Consider the following 27,795-nt stretch of genomic DNA (forward strand, 5'->3'; position numbering starts at 1 on the left):
AGGGGTTAGTATTGCCTCATGTGTTCCTACATTTCTCTGGAATCCAAATTGATCTTCCCTTTGGTTGACTTCTACCAGTTTTTCCATTCATCTGTCAAGACTTCATGTTAGTATTTATGAAACTGATAGTCCAGTAATTTTCACAATTGTCATCACCTGCTTTCTTTGCAATTGGTATTATTATATTCTTCTTGAAGTATGAGGGTATTTCACCTGTCTCATACATCTTGCTCACCAGATGGAAGAGCTTTGTCATGGCTGGCTCTTGCAAGGCTATCAGTAGTTCTAAAAGAACATTGTCTATTCCGGGGGCCTTGTTTTGACTTGGATTTTTCAGTGCTCTGTCAAATTCTTCACAAATTATCATATCTCCCATTTCATCTTCATCTACATCCTCTTCCATTTCCATAATATTGCCCTCAAGTACAACCTCTATATACCACTTCCACCTTCCTGTTTTCCCTTCTTTGCTTAGGACTCATTTTCCATTTGAGTTCTTGATATTCACACAGGTGGTTCTCCTTTGTCCAAAGGTCTCTCTAATTTTCCTGTAGGCGGCATCTTTCTTATCCCTAGTGATACAGGTTTTTACATCATTACACGTGTCCTCTAGTCATTCCTGCTTAGCCATTTGCACTTCCTGTTGATCTCATTTGAGACATTTGTGTGGTGTCACCGCCAGACACCACACTTGCTAGGTGGTAGCTTTAAATCGGCCGCGGTCCATTAGTACATGTCGGACCCGCGTGTCGCCACTGGCAGTGATCGCAGACCGAGCGCCACCACACGGCAGGTCTCGAGAGACGGACTATCACTCGCCCCAGTTGTACGACGACTTTGCTAGCGACTACACTGACGAAGCCTTTCTCTCATTTGCCGAGAGACAGAATAGCCTTCAGCTAAGTCCATGGCTATGACCTAGCAAGGCGCCATTAACCATTTCAAGATAGTCTCTCTTGTATCATCAAGAATGCTGTATACAAATGATGGAATAAAGTTAAGTATTCTAGCAGCTACGTACTTTTCTTTATAGCATTCATTACGTCTCCTGTTTCAGACCTAAACTAGCCTGCGTGAGTTGACGCGTGCCCTTTCGGCTTCCTCGCCTTGTGTCTCATCTGTCTTGTCTAGACACAACATATTTGGCGACGCGGATCAATCAGGATCTTGTTCTTTCTACTTGCTTTGCCCCAATTTACTTGTGTCATGGCTTCGCCACATTCTCCAGATGTACTGTCCGAATTTTATCGCTTGCAGAATCAGCAGACGCAGGCGTTATTGGATGCCCTTGGACAGCTCGTCCAGGGTCAACGTGCACTGCAAAACGATGCGGCCGCCGCCGCTTCACCGCTACCGCAGCCACAACATGCAGTTGCACCCCCATTCCGGCCCTTTGCCCCAGCCATAGAAACCTGGACGGAGTGGTCACGCCAATTTGGATTTCATCTCGCCGCCTACAGAATTCAAGGTAACGAGCGGCAGCCTCATTTATTAGCGTGTATAGGGGTGCAAACGTACCGTGTGATAGTGAAATTATTTCCCCGACGCGACGTAGCAACTCTGTCCTACGAAGAAATTTTGTCTGCTTTAGATGCCTATTTCAAGGAAACAGTCACTGTCGTTGCAAAAAGGTATACGTTCTTTCATACAAAACGTACGGCCGGTCAGACTAATAGGGAGTGGGTTGAGACATTGCAAGGACTTACTAGGGATTGTGCTTTTGAGTGTGAATGTGGACTTCCTTATTCAGATACAATGGTACGTGATGCAATTGCACAGAACGTTTCAGATGTTCGTATACGGGAGCAAATTTTAAAACTAGTTAATCCCTCCCTTCAACAAGTGATGGACATATTAGATAGGCAAGACACACTTGACTTTGCACAGGAATCATTTGAACCTTCGCCAGCCGTGTGTCACATTAACCGGCCCGCCAGGCGCGCTGCACGGAACGATAACCAGCCCTCGCGCTCGTCCGCGCAGCTGCCGCCTAGCTCTCCACGTGTGCCGCATAAGCATGCCAATGCAGTTCTAAAATCTTGCCCGCGGTGTGCGACTAGACATTCGCGTGAACATTGCCCGTCACGCCAAGCTATTTGCTTTTACTGTAATAAGAAAGGCCATGTTCAAAGTGTTTGCCAGAAAAAGCTTCGAACAGACAATCACAACCATTCCAGGCCCTTTGCTTCGCGCCGGAATCGAACCAAGGACACTCAGGCTCGTGGACGTTCGCCCATGGACATTCATGTAGTTAATTCCACTCCGCCCAGTGCCAATCTCTCTAACAGTGACTGTGTTCGTCCCACAAAACGTGTGCGTCGCCGTTGACGGAAATCCCGTCAGGTCGCAAGTGCTTCTGTACCTGTATCAGTTCAAATTGCACGAGACAGTCGCTCTTGTCGTCAGCAGGACAAACTTTTTGTAGACTTGGACTTTGAAGGCAAAGTGATACCATTCCAGCTCGATACCGGAGCTGCAGTTTCATTGATCAATCACGACACGTACAAACAACTGGGCAAACCTCCGTTGCGTGCCGCAAATGTTCAGCTCACTAGTTATTCAGGACAGCATATCCCTGTATTAGGACAGTGCTCTCTTCTTGCCACGTACAAGGGACAAACAAAACTTGTGTCATTTTACGTCCTTCGTTCTTCTGCAGTGAACTTGTTTGGTTTAGATTTATTTCAGTTGTTTAGCATGTCTATAGTAAATCAGGTCCTATCCGTGAATGAGACTGTGCCTTCAGACAGTGTTTCTAGTCTATGTGACGAATTTGCAGACATTTTTGCACCGGGCCTTGGTTGCGCTAAGAACTATACAGCACATTTGGAACTGAAAGTAAACGCGCAGCCAAAATTTTTCAGAGCGCGCAATGTTCCCCACGCATTGCGTGCTGAGGTCGCAAGAACGTTACACGATTTAGAATCACAAGGTGTAATTGAACGTGTGCAGGCTTCTCTCTGGGCCTCATCCTTAGTGATTTTGCCAAAACCTTCCGGAAAATTGAGACTTTGTGTGGACTTCAAGGCCACTGTGAATCCACAACTAGTGATTGCAACTTTTCCTTTACCCCGCCCGGAAGATCTTTTTGATAAACTGTGCCCGGGTAAATCCTTTACGAAGTTGGACCTAGCAGATGCGTACTTGCAAATACCTGTGGACGAAGAATCCCAGCGCGTCTTGGTGGTTAACACGCATCTTGGTTTGTACCGATTCAAAAGACTGCCATTCGGGTGTGCCTCCACCCCTGCATTGTTTCAGCAATATTTACAAACAGTTTGTGCGTCGGTCCCTACTGCTGCGAACTATCTGGACGATATTGTGATCTCCGGAAGGACAGCAGCCGAACATTTAGCTAATCTACGAACATTCTTTCAGGTATTGCGACAAAATGGTCTTCGCTTGCGGAAGGACAAATGTGTGTTTTTTGCTCGTGACTTACCATATCTGGGACATGTAATCAATGCACAAGGCATACATCCGCGTCCAGAGCACCTCCGTGCCATACAAGACTTGCCTTCGCCGCAGAATTCGAAGCAGTTACAGAGTGTGCTGGGTAAAATAAATTACTATCATCGCTTTCTGCGCAATGCCTCTTCCATTTCAGCTCCGCTTCATCGCTTACGCCGTAAAGGTGTTCCGTTCGTCTGGACGACGGAATGCGAACGCGCCTTTCGACAGTTGAAATCGGCGTTGCTTTCAAATACTTGCCTTACGCCATTCGATCCCCGGAAACCCCTTTTGTTGATGGTAGATGCGTCGGATTTTGGGATCGGAGCTGTGCTTGCGCACAAAGATGGTTCGCTTGATCGCCCTATTGCCTTTGCGTCCAAATTGCTCTCGTCAGCGCAAAGACATTATTTACAAATTGAGAAAGAAGCTTTGGCTCTCGTGTTTGTGTTACAAAGTTTCACGATTTCTTGTATGGTCGTCACTTTACCATCATCACAGACCACAAACCTTTGACATCGCTTTTTCATCCGAACAAGCCTGTACCTCCACGTACAGCGCAGAAATTCATTCGCTGGTCAATTTTCCTCTCGCAGTACCGCTACGATATCTTCTATCGGTCCACTGCTAAGCACGGAAACACTGATGCGTTGTCCCGTTTGCCTGTTGCTGAGGATAAAGCATTCGATTCTTCCGAACTTGCTTGCATGTTCATTGACTCGGAAACCGATGACGTGGTCGAATCGTTTCCGATTGATTTTCGTCGTGTGGCCACCGCCACAGCTGCTGACCCTGTCCTTGCTACCGTTTTGCGTTTTGTTGCTACGCAATGGCCCTTGTCAAAGTCGCGGATCGAGGATCCATTGGTTCGCCGATTTTTTGCTCACAAGGAGAGTCTTTTTGTACGACGTGGTGTTTTGTTGTTGCGTTCTGATACTGGTCAGTCCCGAGTCGTGGTCCCACGTTCGTTACAGTCCTCTGTCTTACGGCTTCTTCACCAAGGACATTGGGGTATAGTGCGAACGAAACAACTTGCTCGTCAGCACTGTACTTGGTTCGGAATCGATGCTGCGATTACGACTATGTGCTCTTCTTGCATGGCGTGTGCCGAACAACAATCCGCACCGCCGCGGAAATTCTTTGCATGGCCACAAGCCACTTCCCCTTGGCAACGCTTGCACATCGATTTTGCTGGCCCATTCTGGAATGCTCGATGGTTGGTTGTTGTCGATGCTTTCAGTACTTTTCCTTTGGTTGTCCGGATGTCTTCCACGACGTCATCTGCCACCATCCAAGCGTTATCCACTATTTTTTGCATTGAAGGTCTTCCACAGACTATTGTTTCCGACAATGGCCCACAATTCATGTCCGCAGTATTTCAGTCATTCTGCAAGACCAATGGTATTCAACATCTGACATCCGCGCCGTTTTCGCCTCAGTCAAACGGTGCCGCTGAACGATTGGTCCGGACTTTCAAGTCACAGATGTTGAAGTTGAAAGAGTCGCATTCTCGGGAGGACGCGTTGTTGCTCTTTTTGTCTTCGTATCGCTCTCAGCCCCGAGATGGTCGCTCGCCGGCTGAGTTGCTCCACGGTCGTCCTCATCGAACGTTGATGTCTTTGCTGCATCCGCCGCATCAGGTTCCTGTGCCGCGGCAGACGCCTGCTTTTGCTCCATGCGACGTTGTCTATTATCGCAACTATCGCGGTTCACGGTGTTGGCTCGCAAGGCGCATTCTTCGCTGCCTCGGTCGCGCGATGTATTTGGTTTTGGGGGCCTCTGGTGAGGTGCGTCGGCATCTCAATCAGCTGCGCTTCTGTCGTCGCTCAGATTCTGCCGCTCCCCGTCTGCTTTCAGCGACGGTGCCGTCCGGTCAGCGCCCTGGGGACCCATCTACTGGCTCGCCTCATCCCCAGGTGTTACCGATGCTGCCTTGCATTTTGCCTCATGGCGACGCGCCGCTGCCTGTTCTCCCGCTGGCGCCGCCCGCAGTGGACGCGTCGCTGCAACAGCCTGGCGCCTCCCTGGGTCACGCGCCGCCGATCGCTTCCTGTGACCAGATGTCCTCCGCCATGGAACTCTTGCCCGCTCCGGACCAGATGGCGTCTTCGCCCGTCGGGTGCCCCGACGCAATGGAGGTCGACCCTTCGGCCCCTCCTGTCTCTCTACGGGCGCATACACCGCATGTTGACGTGCACCCTGGACTAGGTTTTCAGGCGTTTCCTAGCTCCCCGCAGACCGAATGGCAGGGTGCGGGTGGCACAGCCTCACCTGTTGTTAGGCTCCCCACCTCGTCGCATACGTCAACATGGGGTCCTCCCCACGGCAGGTGGAAGCCTTATCACACGACCGTCCGCCGATTTGCAGGGGAGGAATGTGGTGTCACCGCCAGACACCACACTTGCTAGGTGGTAGCTTTAAATCGGCCGCAGTCCATTAGTACATGTCGGACCCGCGTGTCGCCACTGGCAGTGATCGCAGACCGAGCGCCACCACACGGCAGGTCTCGAGAGACGGGCTAGCACTCGCCCCAGTTGTACGACGACTTTGCTAGCGACTACATTGACGAAGCCTTTCTCTCATTTGCCGAGAGACAGAATAGCCTTCAGCTAAGTCCATGGCTACGACCTAGCAAGGTGCCATTAACCATTTCAAGATAGTCTCACTTGTATCATCAAGAATGCTGTATACAAATGATGGAATAAAGCTAAGTATTCTAGCAGCTACGTACTTTTCTTTATAGCATTCATTACGTCTCCTGTTTCAGACCTAAACTAGCCTGCGTGAGTTGACGCGTGCCCTTTCAGCTTCCTCGCCTTGTGTCTCGACTGTCTTGTCTAGACACAACAATTTGTATTCCCTTTCACCTGTACATTAACTGCAGTTTTACATTTTCTCCTCTCATCAATTAAATTAAATATCTCTTGTCTTACCCAAGGATTTCTACTAGCCCTTGTCTTTTTACCTACTTGATCCTCTGCTGTCTTCAGTATTTCATCTCTCAAAGCTAGCTGTTCTTCTTCTTCTGTATTCCTTTCACCTGTTCTTGTGAATCGTACCCAATGGTCTCTCTGAAGCTCTCTACAATCTCTGGTTCTTTCAGTTCATTCAGGTACCATCTCCTAAATTCCACCTTTTTGCAGCTTCTTCATTGTTAATCTACGGTTCATAACCAATAAATTGTGGTCTGAGTCCACATCTGCCCCTGGAAATGTCTTACAATTTGAAACCTTGTTCCTAAATCTCTGTCTAACCATCACATAATCAATCTGAAACCGTCCAGTGTCTCCAGATCTCTTCCACATATACAACCTTCTTTCATGATTTTTAAACCAAGTGTTAGCTATGATTAAATCATACTCTGTGCTCTTGTAGAAGTGTGTATAATTCAGCAAGAAAAGATATAGTCACTCACTTAAAATTTCAAGCCATTTTTATGCTATTCAATATGTATATGCATCCCACAAGTTTCAGATTACATTAGATTAGATGTACTTTTCATTCCAATGGATCGATAGAAAGGAGATCCTACAGGATGCAGAGCTTGTCAGAAAAACAAGAATACACAAATATTTCCAAAGAAAATCAAATCTGATAATGTACCTTCCACATATCCCAAGTGAAATGGTCCTCACAGATAAAAAATAAATAAAAAACTTGAGCATATTTTTATTTCAAAGGTAATAAGAAACTTGTTAAACACACAAATGTTCAATACACGAGGAGCACATGATGATAATTCTCAGACTATTGTGGCCACATATCTCCAACTGAAAACATCATTTTACACCTTTTTACAATGATTGCATTGCTAGACCAAACTGAGAAATCAGAATGTATTAATACTGACATCATTAACAACATATACCCACCAGTTGGTTCCCCTAAGAAATTCATCAGTGCAGTGGATGATGTTGGCCTCCAATAAATCCTTTTGGATCCTCTTAAACAGAACTTTATTAGCGGTTAAACTTTTTATTGCTGCTGGTCAGTTATTGAAAATGTGTCTCCCTGAGTAATGAACACCATTCTGGACCAGATTCAGTAACTTTAAATCTCTTATTTCTAGTACTGATTCCATGAACTGAGTTATTTGTTTGAGAAAGAGAGGTACTTTTAATGACAAATTTCATTATGGAAGAAATATATTGGGAAGCAATAGTTAATATCTCTAGCTGGCTGCAGAGGTCTCTGCAGGATGTTCTTGAGTTCACACCACAAATAATGCTTACAAGGGAACTTCCCCATCGCACCCCCCTCAGATTTAGTTATAAGTTGGCACAGTGGGTAGGCCTTGATAAACTGAACACAGATCAATTGAGAAAACAGGAAGAAGTTGCGTTGAACTGTGAAAAAATAAGCAAAATATACAAACTGAGTAGTCCATGGGCCACATAGGCAACATCGTGGACAATGTGAGCTCAGGAGCGCCGTGGTCTCGTGGTAGCGTGAGCAGCTGCAGAACGAAAGGTCCTTGGTTCAAGTCTTCCCTCCAGTGAGAATTTTACTTTCTTTATTTTTACATCGTTATTATCTGTCCGTTCGTTCATTGACGCCTCTGTTCACTGTAATAAGTTTAGTGTCTGTGTCTTGCGACCGCATCGCAAAACCGTGCGATTAGTAGACGAAAGGACGTGCCTCTCCAATGGGAACCGAAAACATTTGATCGCAAGGTCATAGGTCAACCGATTCCTCCACAGGAAAACACATGTGATATATTCTATACGACACTGGTAACGGCATGTGCGTCACATGACAGGAATATGTTGTCGACCCACCTAACTTGTACACTTGGCGAATGGGTAAAAAGATTCTTCTACCTTGCCCGATTTAGGTTTTCTTGTGGATGTGATAATCACTCCCAAAAAAGTGATGAAAACACAATAGTTTGTCACATAAACTGAAAATAAAAAAATTAAACTTTTCACTCGATGGAGGATTTGAACCAAGGACCTCTCGTTCCGCAGCTGCTCAAGTTACCACGAGACCACGGCGCTCCTGTGTTCTTAGAGTCCTTGATGTCGCCTATCTTCCCATGAACTACTCAGTTTGTATATTTTGCTTATTTTTTCACAGTTCCACACAACTTCTTCCTGTTTTCTCAATTGATCTGTGTTCAGTTTTTCAAGGCCTATCCACTGTGCCAACTTATAACTAAATCTGAGGGGGGTGCGATGGGGAGGTTCCCTTGTTAGTATACATTTTTGGATGTGGAAGACTTTAGCTTGGCTTGATGATTACCACAGAACATAATCCTGTATGACAATATGGAATGAAAGTAAGCATAGTACGCAAGCTTTTTTATTTTTATATTCCCTACACCAGACAAGGTAAATACTGCAAATACAGATCTGTTTAGGTGCCTCAGCAGTTCCGTGGTATGCTCCTCCCAGTTAAATTTATTATCAAGCTGTAATCTCAAGAATTTAACACTGTCAGTAGACTACTTCAGTCTGTTTATCCTTAACTTTGGGCACATATTGGTGGGAAACCACTTCCAAGTTCTGAACGGCATGCAGTGTGTTTTTTAAACGTTTCATGACAAAGAACTTGTTAGGAAACATTTACTAATGCCCATAACAATTTCATTAACTCATCTTTCCAAAACTATACTTGATTTGTAATTTATTGTTTATATCATCCACAAACAAAATAAACTTGGTATCTGGTAATGTTACAGATAAGGAGGGTCATTAACACACCCAAGAAAAAGTAGCGACTGTAAGATGGAACCTTATGGGAAACCAAATGTAACTAGTTCCCAGTTGGATGACGCACAACTGGTATAATGGGGCATATCCTCTGCCATACTCCTTGTGGTGGTTTGCAAAGTACAGATGTAGATAGTGTAATACATGTCTCTTTCCCAATGATACCCTTCATTTCCTATCAGTGATGTTGGATTTGAACCAATTTGCAGTACTTCCTGTTACCCTCAATACTAATTTATTTCAAAGGATTTTGTGATTTATAATGAATATAAACAATGTAGCAAAAGATATACTGCTGCTTGCACAAAGAAGAGAAGTTAAGTTGCAGACAGGCAGAATTAAAAGACACTTTCATAAAGCTTTTGGCCACAGCCTTCATTGGCAAAAGAGAAACACACACCATTCATACAAACAACATACATTCCAGCCTGAGAAGCTGGAGTTGGTGGTCACAGGTGCATGAGGTGTGTGTTTCTCTTTTCCTGGTGAAGGCTGTGGCCAAAACTGTGGCCAAAAGCTTAATGTGTCTTAATTGTGCCTGTCTGCAACTTTCCTTATTTTTGTTTATTTACAATACTACAATGGTATTGCTGTCAGCATAATTATATCACTAAAAAAAGAATGACTACGTAATAACATATTTTGTGAGCTGCTGTACCTGATGACACTGATCTTATGTTCTGGAGCTAAAGTCACAATTATTGGTGAAAGTATCTGCTGGTGGTCCACTGTACCAATGATGAGGGGGCCCAATAAATGAGTGCTAACTTCTGCTGGATATGTGCTTGTCAACTGTTTCATAGCCTCCAGGATACTTCGTGAGCATGATCTTGTAGTATTGCTTAACTAAAATATGGAAAAGAGAAGAAAAACAGTTAATCTTTTTAATTCCTGATTGCTCAACTCTAAAATTACTGCTCTGAGGATATTATAAAACCCAAATCTGGCAACATTTACAAACATACACAAACAAAACTGTTCCACAATAAATCACAGGTAATCATCTGCAACTATTAAATAACTGAACAACACATGGATGAATTTAAAGAGAGAAAATTTGAATATAAACATATCCTGAATGGACAGAATGTAGAAATTATAAAACATGATGGATGTGCTCCCTGCCGCCGTTGGATAAGCAGCTGCAGCAGCAAGTCGTATACTCTTAGCTCACTTATTTGTTACATAGTTTAATTCTTAATTTCTTTGCGTGTTTTTGGTATTTGCATTGTTTAATTCATAAATTTCGGGCGTATTATAGTATTTGAGAGTTGTAGCATCGTGTTTTAGTACCTGAATAGTGTAAAATCACGTAGTCTCCTTCCGGTGCCGAGCAGTGTGTCAGCAGTGCGCAAGTGTTTGTTTTGAATACAGTCAGAGTGAGTCCCTTTAGTCAACCATAGTGCCAATAGTGCTAGTGTTTGTTTTCAATACAGTCCAGAGACAGGTAGTGCTATTTTCATTGTTTTCTACAAGTCGCTAGCAATCACAGTTTAGTTAATAATCAGCCACCTTTAGTGAATTAGCAGTCTACTTAAAAGTTGATTAACTCTCTTCAGTAAATTGATTCCTTAGGATGGATAGGATGTGTGACTGTTGTGTACGGACGCAGGAGGAGCTGGCCACTGTTCGCGAACAGCTGAACGTGTTGATGGCCGCGGTCAGCCGTCTTCAGGCTGCTGCCTCGGAGTGTAGCGGCAGTGGGGAGTCTGGTGCGTCGCAAGGTACACCCCAGGTGTTACATGCTTCACCCACTGTCCCTGCTGTCGAGACATCTTCGCCGGTACCGGGCGCGGTTGGGCCACCCTCTCCCCAAGGGGAGTGGCGGGTTCAGCGGCGCGCGAGGCGCACGAGGCGGAGGGTAAATGTGGAGGCTGGCCGTGTGGCATCGCCCGCTCTGCCTGTGAGTGGACATGTGGCTGCTCCTTCAGCAAGGTCCGAGCAGGCACACGGGGGGAGGGGTTTATTAGTTATTGGGAGCTCCAACGTTAGGCGGGTGATGGAGCCCCTTAGGGAAATAGCGAAAAGGTCGGGGAAGAAGGCCAGTGTTCACTCTGGGTCTCATCCGAGATGTGGAGCAGGCCCTGCCGGCGGCGATAGAGAGCACTGGGTGCACCGACTGCAAATTGTTGCTCATGTCGGCACCAATGACTCCTGCCGTCTGGGTTCAGAGGTCATCCTCAGTTCGTATGGGCGGTTGGCGGAATTGGTGAAGGCGGAAAGTCTCGCTCGCGGGATGGAATCAGAGCTACCTATTTGTAGTATCGTTCCCAGAACCGATCGTGGTCCTCTGGTTTGGAGCCGAGTGGAAGGCTTAAACCAGAGGCTCAGACGATTCTGCGGAGATCTTGGGTACAAATTTCTCGACCTCCGCTATCGGGTGGAGAAATGTAGGGTCCCCCTGAATAGGTCAGGCGTGCACTACACGCCCGAAGCGGCTACAAGGGTGGCGGAGTACATGTGGAGTGCACATGGTTTTTTTTTTAGGTTAGATAATTCCCTCCCTAGGCCCGACAAGACGCTTCCTGAGACGCGGGAAGGTAGGAGTAGGCAAAATGCAACAGGGAATAACAATATTAATGTGCTAATAGTAAACTGCAGGAGCGTCTATAGAAAGGTCCCAGAACTGCTCTCATTAATAAACGGTCACAACGCCCATATTGTACTAGGGACAGAAATTTGGCTGAAACCAGACGTAAACAGTAATGAAATCCTAAACTCAGATTGGAATGTATACCGCAGAGACAGGCTGGACAGTGAAGGGGGAGGCGTGTTTATAGCGATAAGAAGTGCAATAGTATCGAAGGAAATCGACGGAGATCCGAAATGTGAAATTATTTGGGTGAAGGTCACGGTTAAAGCAGGTTCAGACATGGTAATTGGATGTCTTCATAGGCCACCTGGCTCAGCAGCTGTTGTGGCTGAGCACCTGAAGGATAATTTGGAAAATATTTCGAGTAGATTTCCCCACATTGTTATAGTTCTGGGTGGAGATTTTAATTTGCCGGATATAGACTGGGAGACTCAAACGTTCATAACGGGTGGCAGGGACAAAGAATCCAGTGAAATATTTTTTAAGTGCTTTATCTGAAAACTACCTTGAGCAGTTAAACAGAGAACCGACTCGTGGCGATAACATATTAGACCTTCTGGTGACAAACAGACCCGAACTATTTGAAACAGATAACGCAGAACAGGGAATCAGCGATCATAAAGCGGTTACGGCATCGATGATTTCAGCCGTAAATAGAAATATTAAAAAAGGTAGAAAGATTTTTCTGTTTAGCAAAAGTGACAAAAAGCAGATTACCTGACGGCTCAACAAAAAAGTTTTGTCTCAAGTACAGATAGTGTTGAGGATCAGTGGACAAAGTTCAAAACCATCGTACAATATGCGTTAGATGAGTATGTGCCAAGTAAGATCGTAAGAGATGGAAAAGAGCCACCGTGGTACAACAACCGAGTTAGAAAACTGCTGCGGAAGCAAAGGGAACTTTACAGCAAACATAAACATAGCCAAAGCCTTGCAGACAAACAAAAATTACGCGAAGCGAAATGTAGTGTGAGGAGGGCTATGCGAGAGGCGTTCAATGAATTCGAAAGTAAAGTTCTATGTACTGACTTGGCAGAAAATCCTAAGAAATTCTGGTCTTATATCAAAGCGGTAGGTGGATCAGAACAAAATGTGATTCTGAAACAGAGGATGACAGACTAAAGGCCGAAATACAAAATGTCTTTTTCCAAAGCTGTTTCACAGAGGAAGAGTGCACTGTAGTTCCTTCTCTAGATTGTCGCATAGATGACAAAATTGTAGATATCGAAATAGATGACAGAGGGATACAGAAACAATTAAAATCGCTCAAAAGAGGAAAGGCCGCTGGACCTGATGGGATACCAGTTCGATTTTACACAGAGTACGCGAAGGAACTTGCCCCCCTTCTTGTAGCGGTGTACCGTAGGTCTCTTGAAGAGCGTAGCGTTCCAAAGGATTGGAAAAGGGCACAGGTCATCCCCGTTTTCAAGAAGGGACGTCGAATAGATGTGCAGAACTATAGACCTATATCTCTAACATCGATCAGTTGTAGAATTTTGGAACACGTATTATGTTCGAGTATAATGACTTTCCTGGAGACTAGAAATCTACTCTGTAGGAATCGGCATGGGTTTTTAAAAAGATGGTCGTGTGAAACCCAGCTCACGCTATTCGTCCATGACACTCAGAGGGCCATAGACACCGGTTCACAGGTAGATGCCATGTTTCTTGACTTCCGCAAGGCGTTCGATACAGTTCCCCACAGTCGTTTAATGAACAAAGTAAGAGCATATGGACTATCAGACCAATTGTGTGATTGGATTGAGGAGTTCCTAGATAACAGAACGCAGCATGTCATTCTCAATGGAGAGAAGTCTTCCGAAGTAAGAGTGATTTCAGGTGTGCCGCAGGGGAGTGTCATAGGACCGTTGCTATTAACAATATACATAAATGACTTGGTGGATGACATCGGAAGTTCACTGAGGCTTTTTGCAGATGATGCTGTGGTGTATCGAGAGGTTGTAACAATGGAAAATTGTACTGAAATACAGGAGGATCTGCAGCGAATTGACGCATGGTGCAGGGAATGGCAATTGAATCTCAATGTAGACAAGTGTAATGTGCTGCGAATACATAGAAAGATAGATCCCTTATCATTTAGCTACAAAATAGCAGGTCAGCAACTGGAAGCAGTTAATTCCATAAATTATCTGGGAGTACGCATTAGGAGTGATTTAAAATGTAATGACCATATAAAGTTCATCGTCGGTACAGCAGATGCCAGACTGAGATTCATTGGAAGAATCCTAAGGAAATGCAATCCGAAAACAAAGGAAGTATGTTACAGTACGCTTGTTCGCCCACTGCTTGAATACTGCTCAGCAGTGTGGGATCCGTACCAAATAGGGTTGATAGAAGAGATATAGAAGATCCAACAGAGAGCAGCGCACTTCGTCACAGGATCATTTAGTAATCGCGAAAGCGTTACGGAGATGATAGATAAACTCCAGTGGAAGACTCTGCAGGACAGACGCTCAGTAGCTCGGTACGGGCTTTTGTTAAAGTTTCGAGAACATGTCTTCACCGAAGAGTCAAGCAGTATATTGCTCCCTCCTACGTGTATCTCGCGAAGAGACCATGAGGATAAAATCAGAGAGATTAGAGCCCACACAGAGGCATACCGACAATCTTTCTTTCCACGAACAATACGAGACTGGAATAGAAGGGAGAACCGATACAGGTACTCAAGGTACCCTCCGCCACACACCGTCAGGTGGCTTGCGGAGTATGGATGTAGATGTAGATGTAGATGTTTGTGGAGAGGTCAAAGGATGCTGACAGCTATGAAATGTACAAACGAAAGAGGGTAGTCAATAAGAAAGACAGGTCAAACAGAGAAGAAGAGAAGCTAAATAGTGGAATGGAACAGATCATTGGTTTTCCTTCCTAACTACCTGGAAAGACACTCTTAGTTCAATAACAGAAACCTTTCTCTTTCCACTAAGATTTTCTTCGCACTTACTACTTTCTCTGGTGCTGTTTGTTGGAAAGACACACTTTGGCATGACATCAAAATGTGCTGGCATTCTTTTTAAGAGCAAGTGACTGGCACGATGGTCACTCGCCTGTCTGGAGATTAATTTCTTGATTACATGCTATCTCATAAAACAATACAGTGCCTGATGGCTTGTGATTGGCAGTGATTATAAACAGCTGATGACATTACATAAATTGTGAAGTGGATTAAGACACTTTCACATAGGGAGCAAAAATACTAAATTTGGAATGTACTATGTCAAACAGCAAAATATTTTTGTTCAGGAGGTTGTATCTTCTGCAATTGTCTGTGGGATGGTACAATACATCAACTGAGTTATGTGAAGAGTAGATATATCCTGAGCTATGTGAAGAGTAGATATATCTAAAGTAGTTGAAGTATTGTACCTTCAATACAAGTTTCACCAGGAAAGCATGGTGCACAATATTGTATCTCAGAATCAGGAGTGGTACTTATTATTTGTTTAAACAGGCACTTTTACATAGATCTAGCTCTCATGGAAGTATTACCAATATTTATAAAGAACTATCCACCACAGATTGTTTTAAAATTTAGATTACACCAGAGGTAGCTTTGACAAATAATAGGTTGCATTTCACATCAAAATTGTAGAATTTGATGCATTTGCAGTCTATCAAACAAATGGTGTAGGGATTATAACCATTCTGCAACCAACATTACAAAATGTGGTCAGAAAAATTACTACAGTCCAAGTAAATTATACACATTTTGAATCAATGTGGTATGAGAATGGCTTATCCTGAAATGAGTGTGACCATGACAAAAGTTTGGATTCTGTTCTGAACATGACATAAGATGAAGCTAATCATTCGCCATGTATATGAGTAGGAACTAGTGAAATCAGAGCTTCAAAAGTAAGTTAATTTGTTTTAAAAATAAATGATTTCTCTTATCAATCATTTTCACTTACATAGGAATTTGTACACATTTCACACATTATCAATAACACAACTTTTTCAAAAAGAGAAAGAATTACACATTTTACACAGGTGCTTACCCACGGCAAAAATACATCTGTACACATAAGAACTGCAAGTTCTCCATTTCTCAGCTTGCAAACAATTTCAGACATGTTAAGTAAGGCACAGTCTGAGAGTAGTGGTAGAAATTTCTTTATTTTATTTTTTGGAATTTCCTTCAGACACTCAGGATTTAGTTTTCCATCTTCCAGTGCCTGGATTACATCTTGAGCAGCCAAACCTTTCAGCATAAAATAAAAATGTGAGTGCTTCATTTATTTGACTCATAAAATTACTTACTAAGGTCTACTTACTAAGGTCTATGCCAGCTGTCTGACACCTCTACATACAGAGTCTGCCATCAAGACCCCATCCCTGTGACTCAAACTGACCTGTAGTCCCTCCTTAAAACCTCAGGCTCCTCACAGGGTTTAACACCTCAATCCTTAGAATTTCTCACCCCACCCAAACCATGTACGCCCACTTTTACCTTCTTCCTATGATCCATAAACCCAATCATCTTGACCGTCCTATAGCTGCTGGCTTCAAAGCATCCACCGAACGTATATCTGCGTTTGTTGATCAACACCTGCAACCCATAGTACAAAAACTCCCCTCCTAGATTGTCTGAAATCAGTGCCCGTCCCACTCCCATCACACACCTTGATGGTCACCATTGATGCCACTTCCCTCTATACCAACATTCCCCGCGTACACAGTCTGTCTGCTGCTGAAAATTTCCTGTCAGTGCCCACCTGATTCCAAACCTATGACATCCTTCCTACTCACCTTAATCAACTTTATGCTTACAAACAACTACTTCGTCTTTGATGGGCAGGTAAACAAACACATCAAGGGTATAGCCATGGGAGCCAACCGGAGTGGCCGCGTGGTTCTAGGTGCTTCAGTCTGGAACCGCGCGACCGCTACAGTCGCAGGTTCGAATCCTGCCTCTGGCATGGATGTGTGTGATGTCCTTAGGTTAGTTGGGTTTAAGTAGTTCTAAGTTCTAGGGGACTGATGACCTCAGGTGTTAAATCCCATAGTGCTCAGAACCAGCCATGGGAACCAGGATGGCTGCTTCCTATGCCAACCTTTTCATGGGTCACTAGGAGAGGTTTTCCCGGGATCCATATGTCTTCAACCAGTTTTGATTTAGATACATTGATGACATCTTTACCATATGGACTTATGGTGAGGCTGACCTGCTAAAATTCCTGGAATCTCTGAATCCCTCCTCCCAATTAAATTTCAGGTGGTCCTATTCCGAATCCCACCTCCCTTTCCTTGATGTTGATCTTGTCCTCACCGAAGGCCAGCTACACACTCCCGTCCACATTAAACCTACGAACAAACAACAGTACTTACATTTTGACAGTTGCCATCCTTTCCATGTCAAACATTCTCTCCCATACAGCCTTGGCATCTGAGGCAAACATATTTGTTTGGATGCAGACACTCTACAGCAATACACCACCATTCTCACCTCAGCCTTCACCGCATGTAATTACCCCACCAGCCTAGTTAAAAAGCAGATTTCCCAGGCCATCACATCCAATCCTGATACTGCTTGATCCCTCCACAAAACAGCTTCAGAGCACACCATTGGTGACTCAGTATTATCCTGGTCTGGAATGTGTTAATCAGCTACTTCTACAGGGCCATGACTTCCTAAAACCATGCCCTGGAAAGAGATCCATTCTGTCTGAAATTTTGCCCACTTCACCTAGAATAGCTTTCCATCGCCCTCCCAATCTTCGCAATATTCTTGTCAGACCCTCTGCTCCTTCTGCATCCATCTCGCTACCATATGGCTCCTACCTCTGTGACCGTCCCTGCTGCAAGACTTGCCCCAAGCACCCTCCTACCACAACCTATGATAGCTCTGTAACTGGTAAAAGACATACTATTAAAGGGAGAGCCACCTGTGAAACGACACATGTCATATACCAGCTATTACGTAAACACTGATCGGCCTTCTACATTGGCATGACTACCCGCAAATTATAAATTAGGGTAAATGTACATCGGCATGACAGCCAACAAATTATCAATTAGGATGAATGGGCAAAGGCAGAGGGTACATACCGGCAAACTCGCAATATCCTGTTGCAGAGCATGCTCTATAACATGACATTCGTGACCTTGGTGCTTGTTTCACCACACGCGCCATCTGGATTCTTCCCCCAGACACCAGTTTCCCAGAACACTGCAGGTAGGAACTACCACTACAACATGTCCAACATGTCCTTGTTTCTCACCACTCACCTGGCCTCAAATTACATTAATTTATTCAGTTTCAGCTTTTCTTCACTGTAACTACTCTCTGCTTCACTCCATTTTAGCTTTCTACATCTTTCATTGTCTTTCCTATCTACTTTTCATCGCCGCCTCCCACTTCTGTTACGTACAAACCACTCAGCTTCTCACACTTATTAACTCCTGCAGGATGTTTTGGTAGTAATCTATGTCTTGCATAATAACCTGTCTTCCACCTTTAAGCTATCAGGTTTTCAAATCTCATCTGATGCAGTCCCCAACAACCAGTCTTTCCTTCTCATCCTGTACGCTAAGTCTCCCCTGACCCACGGCTCTGGGTGACTTTCCCAAAATCTGCCCCTTTTCCTAGACCTCTCCAGTCTTTTTGCTTCACCCTCCTTCCTTCCACTTCAATCCTTCAGCCTGAAGGAGCCACTGGCTTTGAAAGCTTGCCAATCACAACAGTGTTTTATCTGCATGTTCTGCTGCTGCTTGGTGAGTAGATTTTTTATCCATCCAATTAAATAATTTTGTCAATAATTGATTGTTATGTTTGCTATATTAATGGTAATTTCATTAGAGTGAGAGATAATGAAGCAACAAAGTATAGGATATTTTATATAGATTCATCCAACTTCACACAACTGTATCTTCGACATGAATACAGATAGAATCCTGGGGTGAATTTTCATGCACACATTGAAACTAAAAGTTTACCTAGGCATCAGCTGTGATTTACTGGTTCACATGGTAGCTGGTAGGGGTATCTCTGGTGCAGCTAGCTTGCTTGCTCATTATCCAGTGCGTACCGAGTCGACATGGCAACAACACAGCAATAAAAAGTGTTTAGTGTTTTCCAGACCTGCAGGAGCAATTAAGTTACAACTGAGCGGTGCGATTTTTGTCAAGAGTTTCGCGCTGTAGCTTCAACAGCTCAAAGCTTCCAACAATGACACCAGTATTGCACCCTTGGCTTTTGAGGTCACCTGATCTGATGTACAAGATTTTATTTTATTTTTTTTATTTTTTATGCGAAAGAGTATCTACATGCTTCCCCTTCCAGCAACTTTTGGTGAACTGCAATGCTGCATAGTAACATCAGTGAATTCAGTAACTATAGACATGATTTCAAAAGTATGATATGAGTTTGACTATAGTCTAGATGTTAGTTGTATGTCCAGTAGAGGCCACATTGAACATTTCTGAAAGGCTAATCAAAATTTTGACCCTAAATACAATTGTACAGAAGGTATCACAAATTTTTATGTGCATGCTCTCATGAAATGGAATGAATCTTCTTGACATAGTTTGTATTTAGTTATCTTCTCCCTTATGAGAAACAACAATATCTTCACAATGAAGCTATATGTACTGCAGCTTGACAATCTGATTAATAGTTATGTACAAACTATATTTTGCTACATAAATTAATTGAAAAAGCAGAACAAAGTAAGATGATGTAATAATATGACACAGGAAACAAATCTCAGTAACTGTTGCATCTGGAGGACTGGTCGGGGGTTCAAAAGAAACTGTCCTGAATGTGAGTTTAGTGTACTATCACTTTGCACAGTTACAGGTGTCTACTAAGTTGGTTCACATGATTACTAACAGCATTCAATGCCGTTATTCTGTTTGTGACAATCTGTTCCACAGACCTCGACTGAAACTTTGTACCGCCATTTTTGTGTCAATTTCTTACTGGTATATGGTCATAAACTAATCTTATCTGACTATTTTATTTGATTCACCCAACAAACCTATAACTGTAACATTCATTCATACAGACATGAAAAATGTGCCTCCCCTCTTTCTTTTACCGATTTTTAAGAAATTGAGGAATGATAAGCTAGTAGGTAAATGTAAGAATAAAGGCACAAAACACCTGACAATGTTAGAAATTTTTTTGAGATTTGTGTGTAAACCAAATTTTGAAAGCAGACTGAAAGGGAAAAAGTATGTCCGGAAAACACACAGATGAACTAGTTTAATGAAGGAACTGGAAAATCTGTGATCACATTTTTTACTTATTTGTATACCAACAAAAATTATTGCAGGAATGTAGAAAAAAATACTCAGATTCATTGCTAATTTTGAAAAACTTAATGTATTTTTTTTTAATTGGCTCACTCATCCATCTCAAAATAGTTCTATTTACTTTATATATGTATTCCACAGATCCATTAGTGCGTGTTGATGCAAAAATGTCGAATGATTCAAAACATATATTTTATTACATTCGCGTCACATACAGAACATTAATTTACATACAAATTATTTTGTAGTCATAAATAAACAGGGACCTGATGATGGGTTATAGAACCTAATTAAGTGATCACATAAACATTCAGATTCATTTACTTGCATTTAAGAATACATAGTAATGGCTATGATTCATTTTCAACTTACTCTGAGAGGACTGTGACATCTGGGAAGGTTGGATATCTGGCACAGTGACATCTTGGTGACTGGACTCCTCGAAGACATCAATATCCATTTCTTCGAGACAGGAATCTTGTGGCTGATAATGGGCAACACATTTCATTTAATGTAGCCAAGTAGTATTTAAAAACAGATACTTTATTATGTCACTAAACAAACTTCCCTTTTCAGCAAAGATTTCAAGCCCTCTGTTTCTGTTCACGCTACTATGACACAACACCAAGGCTGGTTACAAACCCACTCCCCTCCCCCCTCTTTTCCAGCTAGGAACAGGATCAATATAAAACAGCACCACCTAGGCTTTTCTACAGCCAAACTAATTTCAACTAATTTTTTCAGAAACAATGTGATCAAACTATGTAACAGCAATAAGAAAGCACAATATATCTCTGAGGTACAGTGTATTTCACGATGAAAAGTACTCAGTATGCTAAAAGTTTACATTCTTCCTGCGGCAAGCACATAAAAATCATTTGCAAAAGGATTTGCCAATCTTTTGTACACCAGGCAGCTGATTTATCATGTAATTATGTTACAATATGATTACATACTTAAAAACTAAAATAAACTTGAAACTGAATTTGAAGATCTGTGAAAATTTCCTGATTTTCTTACAAAATCATCATATACGAGGGCAAAGCACAACCAGAAAAGCAAAAACCAGTTATAAGTGTGCAGATCACAAAATTCCAAAGAGAATGATACTGCAAATACCAGTCATGGACATAAAACTATGATCCACAGTGCCATAAGTGTAGGTAACCCAAGTACACTTGGACTTACCATGTGAATCAGGATGAAGTATAGATGTCACTGCTGATGAGATGGAGTGTACAAAGAAAATAGACCCAGATCCACTGGACCTACTTGGCAATTCCCATACAGGCTGACAACTAGTTATAAATGCTCATTTTCAATATACCTTAACAAATTGATATATTTAAGGAAAAAATGCAGCAGTATCAGAAACACCCTATATTTTATGTTTTAAAGCACCGTTTTTGTGACGGTCATGAACATCCAGTCTATCTCTGTTACATCTCCATATGGTGCCTTCTGCCTGTCTGGAAAGCTGTCTGTGAGGGAGATGTTGAGCTCACAAAAATTGTGACAGTAGTATTATGCATCACCAAACTTGAGTTTAAGACTTTCTCATTACGGTATAAACATATATCATAATGTGACAGCTTTGGGAAGCAAGTACAATGGATAGCTAACAGCAGGTGAGAGTCAAAACCAGAAGCTGGAGACAGTGGGACTGTTTATAAACCAAGCTCATAAAACGCCTATCTGGGCAAGCTGCCATACTTTTAGGCAACAGCCACCAAAAAAATTTTGATGATTTCAAATACTTTGTTACCTAGATGTGTCAAAATGTGTAAAGATAATTAACCTTGAGTTTGAACTTCCTCAGTTCAACTGTTTCATAAAAGTTTAATTTTTAAGAAAGTTTTACATACTCTGAAATCTGAACATACAAAGTTGAAATTTTGATAGGATAGTGTTTTGGTATACTAGATAAGGTTTCTGTAGAGTTATTTTAAATATTTTCCAAGTTATTGATGATTTACTGAAATTTCACATCTACTGAAGTTTGAAGCTACAGAGCTGAAATTGTAATAGTATGTGTGTTGCCATAAAAAAAAAAATAAAAAAATAAAAATAAATCATTTAGAAATTTGTTGTGTTACGGGCAATATTTTCCAGGTTTTCCCAAAGTTGTTAAATTTGGCCTAGAATACCATAAACTGAAACAAATGATGTACCCTTTAGAATTAAATAATAACCTAGCTATTACAGCACCATATTCTGGCTATAAAATGATAATAATGTACCAAATTTCAAGTGAATTGATCTGTACAGTGAAAACTGAAAGCACACTTTAGATCAAAAGTTATATAAGCCATATTCATTAAAACAGAGAAAAAATTTAAACACAGTATATCCTTTAAGCATCTGGAAAAATTAGGAAGCAGATATTATTACAACTGGGAGAGCTTATTAGAAATTTAATGGAGCAAGTAGGGTGCTTTCCAAGCATGTTCTGTTTGTTGCATGCACTGCTGGAATATAATTATATAAGCAATCCCAGTAGAGCATTCAGGGACAGTGTGGACAGTGTGTCACATTCAGTCAGGGAATCAGTGTTGGTCAGTTGGAGCCTTGCAATGTATTTGTTTGTGACACGGGTTGCAACTGTCAGTGTGAGTCTCGAATAGCTCGGTACAACAGAAATTTGTTAAAGACTATGGTAGTATTTAACTGGGACTGAATTTTTGTGTGTACATCACACAAATATTTGCCTTATTCACTGTAGTTTAGCAAGATTTTGTGTGCCATTCATACCCAGAAACTAAGTGGCGAATAGAGCATTAAACTTCCCACTTTTAGAAAAATTAAACATTTGCCTCTCAACAAAGAATTCTGATATTTTATCAATGACAACAATGTTGCTATCATAAGCAGAAAGAATTTTTTTCTCTCCTTGTCTTGAGTTGGGAAGATTGGACCAACTTACTAGAAAGGCTAAGTGTACTGCCTTACAGAATGGAAGTGATCATCTCATAAAATCTGTTTATTGTATATTAAAGCCTCAAGTCAGGCATCCTTAGGCTGCAATACATAATAACAAGCAATTTAATAGTGCAATTCATAGTCTGTACTGTGATTTCATGGGTATTTACATATCTACAATCAGTGGATATTAAAAAAAAAATATCATCAAAGTATACCCTTTAGAACAGTATTTTCAAGGGCCTACGACACACATACTGAATCTAGTTCTGTTCCCAGAGCCCAAACTACTTCGGAACAATATTGCCTTTAAAAATGTAAAGTGACGGAGAATGCTCTTAGAGCAACGGAATGCAGCCTAGTGAGGAGTTGTACAATAATTTCTGAATGATTATTTCAGACACTTAAGAATGATGCTTGATACACAAGCACACACTGTATTCCATCACCATCGAGGTACGAAGCACCCTGAGCACGAAGATAAGAGTTTTGCAGCATTCAGTCATCTGACTGGTTTGATGTGACCCACCATGAATTCCTCACCTGTGTCAACTTCTTCATCTCAGAGTAGCACTTGAAACCTACGTCCTCAATTATTTGCTGAATATACTCCAATCTCTGTAATCCTCTACAGTTTTTACCCTCTACACCCACCTCTAGTACCATGGAAGTTATTCCACGATGTCTTAACAGATGCCCTACCATCTTGTCTTTTCTTCCTGCCAGTGTTTCCATTTATTCCTTTCCTCAATGACAATGCAAAGAACCTCCAGACTGCATATCTTATCAGTCCACTTTACTTTCAACATTCTTTTCTTAGCACCACATCTCAAATGCTTCGATTCTCTTCTTTTAAGGTTTTCCCACAGTCCATGTTTCACTATCATACAATGCTGTACTCCAAATATATATTCTCAGAAATTTCTTCCTCAAATGAAGGCCTATGTTTCATATAAGCAGACTTCTCTTGGCCAGGAATGCCTTTACTCCCAGTGATAGTCTGCTTTTTATGTCCTCCTTGCTCTGTCCATTGTGGGTTATTTTGCTGCCTAAGTAGCAGAATTCCTTAATTTCATCTGCTTCATGATCATCAATCCTGATCAAAATTCTCACTATTCTCATTACTTTCATCTTTATTTGATTTACTCTCAATCCAAAATCTTAAGACAGTTCATTCCATTCAGCAGATCCGATAATTCTTCTTCACTTACACTGAGCATAGCAATGTCATCGGTGAATCTTATCACTGATATTCTTTCACCTTGAATTTTAATTCCAGTCTTGATCCTTTCTTTTATTTACACCTTTGCCTCTTTGATGTATAGACTGAACAGAAGGGGCAAAAGACTACATCCCTGTCTTACAGCCTATCTAATCTGAGCATTTCATTCTTGCTCTTCCACTCTTATTGTTCCCTCTTGGCTCTTGTACATCCTGAGTATTACCCATCATTCCCTGTAGCTTATGCCTATTTTTCTCAGAAAAACATCTTGCACCATTGTTGAAGGCGTTTTCCTGGTTGACAAATCCTATGAACGTGACTTGACTTCTGTTTAGTCTTGCTTCCATTATCAAACACACTGTCAGAACTGCTTCTCTGGGGACCTTACCTTTGCTGAAGCCAATCTGATCATCATCTAACAAATCCTCAGTTTTCTTTTTCATTCTTCTGTATATTATTCTTGTCAGCAACTTGGATCAGTGACTGTAAAGCTGACTGGACAATAATTCTTGCACTTGTCAGCTCTTGCAGTCTTTAGAACTGTGTGGATGATGTTTTTACGAAAGTCAGATGGTGTATCGCCAGACTCATACATTCCACACACCAAACTGAAAACATATTTTGCTGTCATTTGCCTCAGTGATTTTAGAAATTCTGATGGAATGTAACCTGCCCCTTCTGTCTTATATGAACTTAAGTCTTCCAAAGATTTTTTAAATTCTGATTCTAATACTGGATCCACTATGTCTTCTGTATCGAATCTTGTTCCTTCTTCTATCATGTCACCAGGCAAATTTTCTCCCTCATAGAGACCTTCAATGTACTCTTTCCACATGTCCTCTCTCTCTTCTGCATTTAACAGTGGAATTCCCATTGCACTCTTAACGTTATCACCCTTACTTTTAATTTCACTGAATGTTGAACTGATTTTCCTATATGCTGCATCAGTCCTTGCGATAATCATTTCTTTTTTGATTTCTTCACATTTTTCATGTGGCCATGTCACTTTAGCTTCCCTGCACTTCCGATTTATGTCATTCCTAAGTGAGTTGCATTTCTGTATCCCTGAATCTCCCCGAACGTTTTTGTATTTCCTTCTTTCAAGCAATAAACTCAAGAATTTCTTCTGTTACCCATTGTTCTTCGCAATTACCTTCTTTGTTCCTGTTTTTCTGTCCAACTTCTGTGATTGGTCTTTTTAGAGATGTCCATTTCTCATCGAGTGAACTGCCTCCTGAGCTATTCCTTATCACAGTATCTATAGCCTTAGAGAACATCAAGCGTATCTCTTCATTCCGTAGTACCTTCGTATCCCACTTTGTGTAATGATTCCTTCATTCTAGTCTCAAACTCCAACCCTGTCCTCATCATTACTAAACTGTGATCCGAGTCTATACCTGCTTCTGGGTATGCCTTACAGTTCAGTATCTGATTTCAGAATCTCTGTCTGACTATGATGTAATCTAACTGAACTCTTCCCATATCCTCTGGCCTTTTCTAAGTATACTTCCTCCTCTTGTCATTCAGAGTATTCACTATTACTAGCTGATATTTACTGCAGAACTCAGCCTTTCTCATGTCTCATCCATAGTACCAAGTCCATATTCTTCTGTCACCCATTCTTCTACTAGTTCCCCTATGACAGCATTCCAGTCCCCCATGACTATTAGATTTTCATCTCCCTTTATGTATCAATTCACCCTTTCAATATCCGCATAAACTTTCTCCATCTCCTCATCTTTTGCTTGCAAGATTGGCATGTATATCTGAACTATTGTTGGTCATTGGGCTGTTCATAGTAACACACACTCTGCCCCACCTTTCGATTCATACCAAATCCTACTCCCGTTGCACCATTTTCTACTGCTGTTGATATTACCCTATAGTTGTCCAACGAGAAATTCTTTTCTTCTTCCCATTTTACTTCAATGGTACCCTCCCCCAATTATATATACACTGAGCCACTGCACTCCTCTTTACAGATTTTCTAGCTTCCCTACCACGTTCAAACTGCAGGCATTGCATGCCCCAACTTGTAGAACATTAGCCTTTTGTTGGTTATTCAATCTTTTTTTCTCATGGTCATCTCCCTCTTGACAGTCGCTTCCTGGAGATCTGAGTGGGGAACAGAGTGATCATCATGACACTTTTCCAATTACAGGTCATAGGTCCTGTGGATACACAATATGTGTCTTTAAAGCTGTGGCTTCCATTGCCTTCTGCATCCTCATGTCATTAATCATTGCTGATTCTTGTGCCTTTTAGGGACAGTTTCCCACCCGAAGGGAAGAGTGTTCTGAACCTCCGTCCGCTCCTTCGTCCTCTCTGACACAGCCATTGGCTGAATGAGGGTGACTTCTTATGTTGGAAGCCTTTGGCCACCGTTGCTGATGATTTTTTGATCAAAATTTAAGCAGTGGCAGGATTGAACCACAGACTGAGGATGTTTTGATTATGAATAAAAGACGCTACCGTTAGATCATGAGTTACACACTTAATGAATTGGTAATTACTCACGGTCAACTAGTTCCATATATTCTGTTAAATCAATGTTTATCTGGTACATAGTCTACAAGTTGCAACTCTAACAACCAGATTACACTTTAAATAGTAATGTGGACAGCAATTTTCTGTGCCACTTCCTGGTTAACATGTGGTATTATCAATGACTAACACACTGCATACTTATTATGTAACACCATCTTATGGGAGTATGACTTTTGGTATGTTGATGGAGTACTTTGAGAATGTTCCTTTGGCACCAAGACCAGATTATATCTAGGCCTACTTGCAATTAACTGGAGCTTCCACACATTCCTCACAATCAGCAATACTTTTCCTCAGTAGAGGTTATATGTGTGATGGAGTTGCGTAGCCACCAGTCACTCAACTCAACTAGACTATTGGCCATGGTGTTGATGACCCAAGCCTATACACAAAAAGTACAGAGTAGAAGTTGGATTCTTATGTTTCACATGAAAATTCTCAAGTTAAAGATGAATTCAGAGCCCACTCAATCATCTGAGAATGAATTCTCTTATTCTGTACAGAGTATATACCACAATGATTGTGTGTACTATATACAACTTTAGTTTATAGGATCAAATATCATTTTATAATAATAAATTCAGTGTTGTTTTACATCAGTCAACATTTCACTCAGTATCCACAAACTAAACAGGGGATGTAATGTTGTTGCATTAATTTTTTTTGAAAGCGGTGCTGATATTCAAGACCATAAAAGTGGGTTAAAAGCTGTGAGCTATCTGAGGAAGTTAACCTTGCATTACTGCGCAACTATTTCACCAGGTATCTAGTCTAGCTTACCAAATTCCCAACCAGACTAACATCAATTATAATCTTTTAGTACTCATCTTACAATAACCGGTGATATATATATAAAAAGACAATTTAAATAAAAAGAAATAAATCAGTTTATATTTGGACATTTATTTTAACACTGATCATTGTTCCGTTAAAGTTTCAGCGTATCAAACTTGATTCATAACTAAACTGGTGCCTTATTTAGGATTGGGAAAATGTGATTTTGTAATCTTACAGAACACATCAAATAGGGAGCCAAGATTGGGAGGCTACATACAACACTGCATTCATAAAATAACACA

General features: G+C 41.8%; 1 protein-coding gene across 5 annotated transcripts in view; it reads right to left on the reverse strand.

The window, feature by feature from the left end:
• Positions 1-27,795, reverse strand: part of LOC126235779 (uncharacterized) — a 269,602-nt gene that overhangs the window by 178,553 nt on the left and 63,254 nt on the right. For all 5 annotated transcript variants that reach the window (XM_049944583.1, XM_049944584.1, XM_049944586.1 and 2 more), the window contains exons 3-5: positions 20,401-20,512; positions 15,771-15,973; positions 9,820-10,007 (exon numbers count right to left, since the gene is read on the reverse strand). In XM_049944583.1, the coding sequence (XP_049800540.1) occupies positions 9,820-10,007; positions 15,771-15,973; positions 20,401-20,512 (503 nt within the window). The remainder of the gene's footprint in view (positions 1-9,819; positions 10,008-15,770; positions 15,974-20,400; positions 20,513-27,795) is intronic.

This window comes from Schistocerca nitens, chromosome 2, assembly GCF_023898315.1.
Source record: "Schistocerca nitens isolate TAMUIC-IGC-003100 chromosome 2, iqSchNite1.1, whole genome shotgun sequence".
In the NCBI taxonomy this organism is placed as follows: Eukaryota; Metazoa; Arthropoda; class Insecta; order Orthoptera; family Acrididae; genus Schistocerca; species Schistocerca nitens.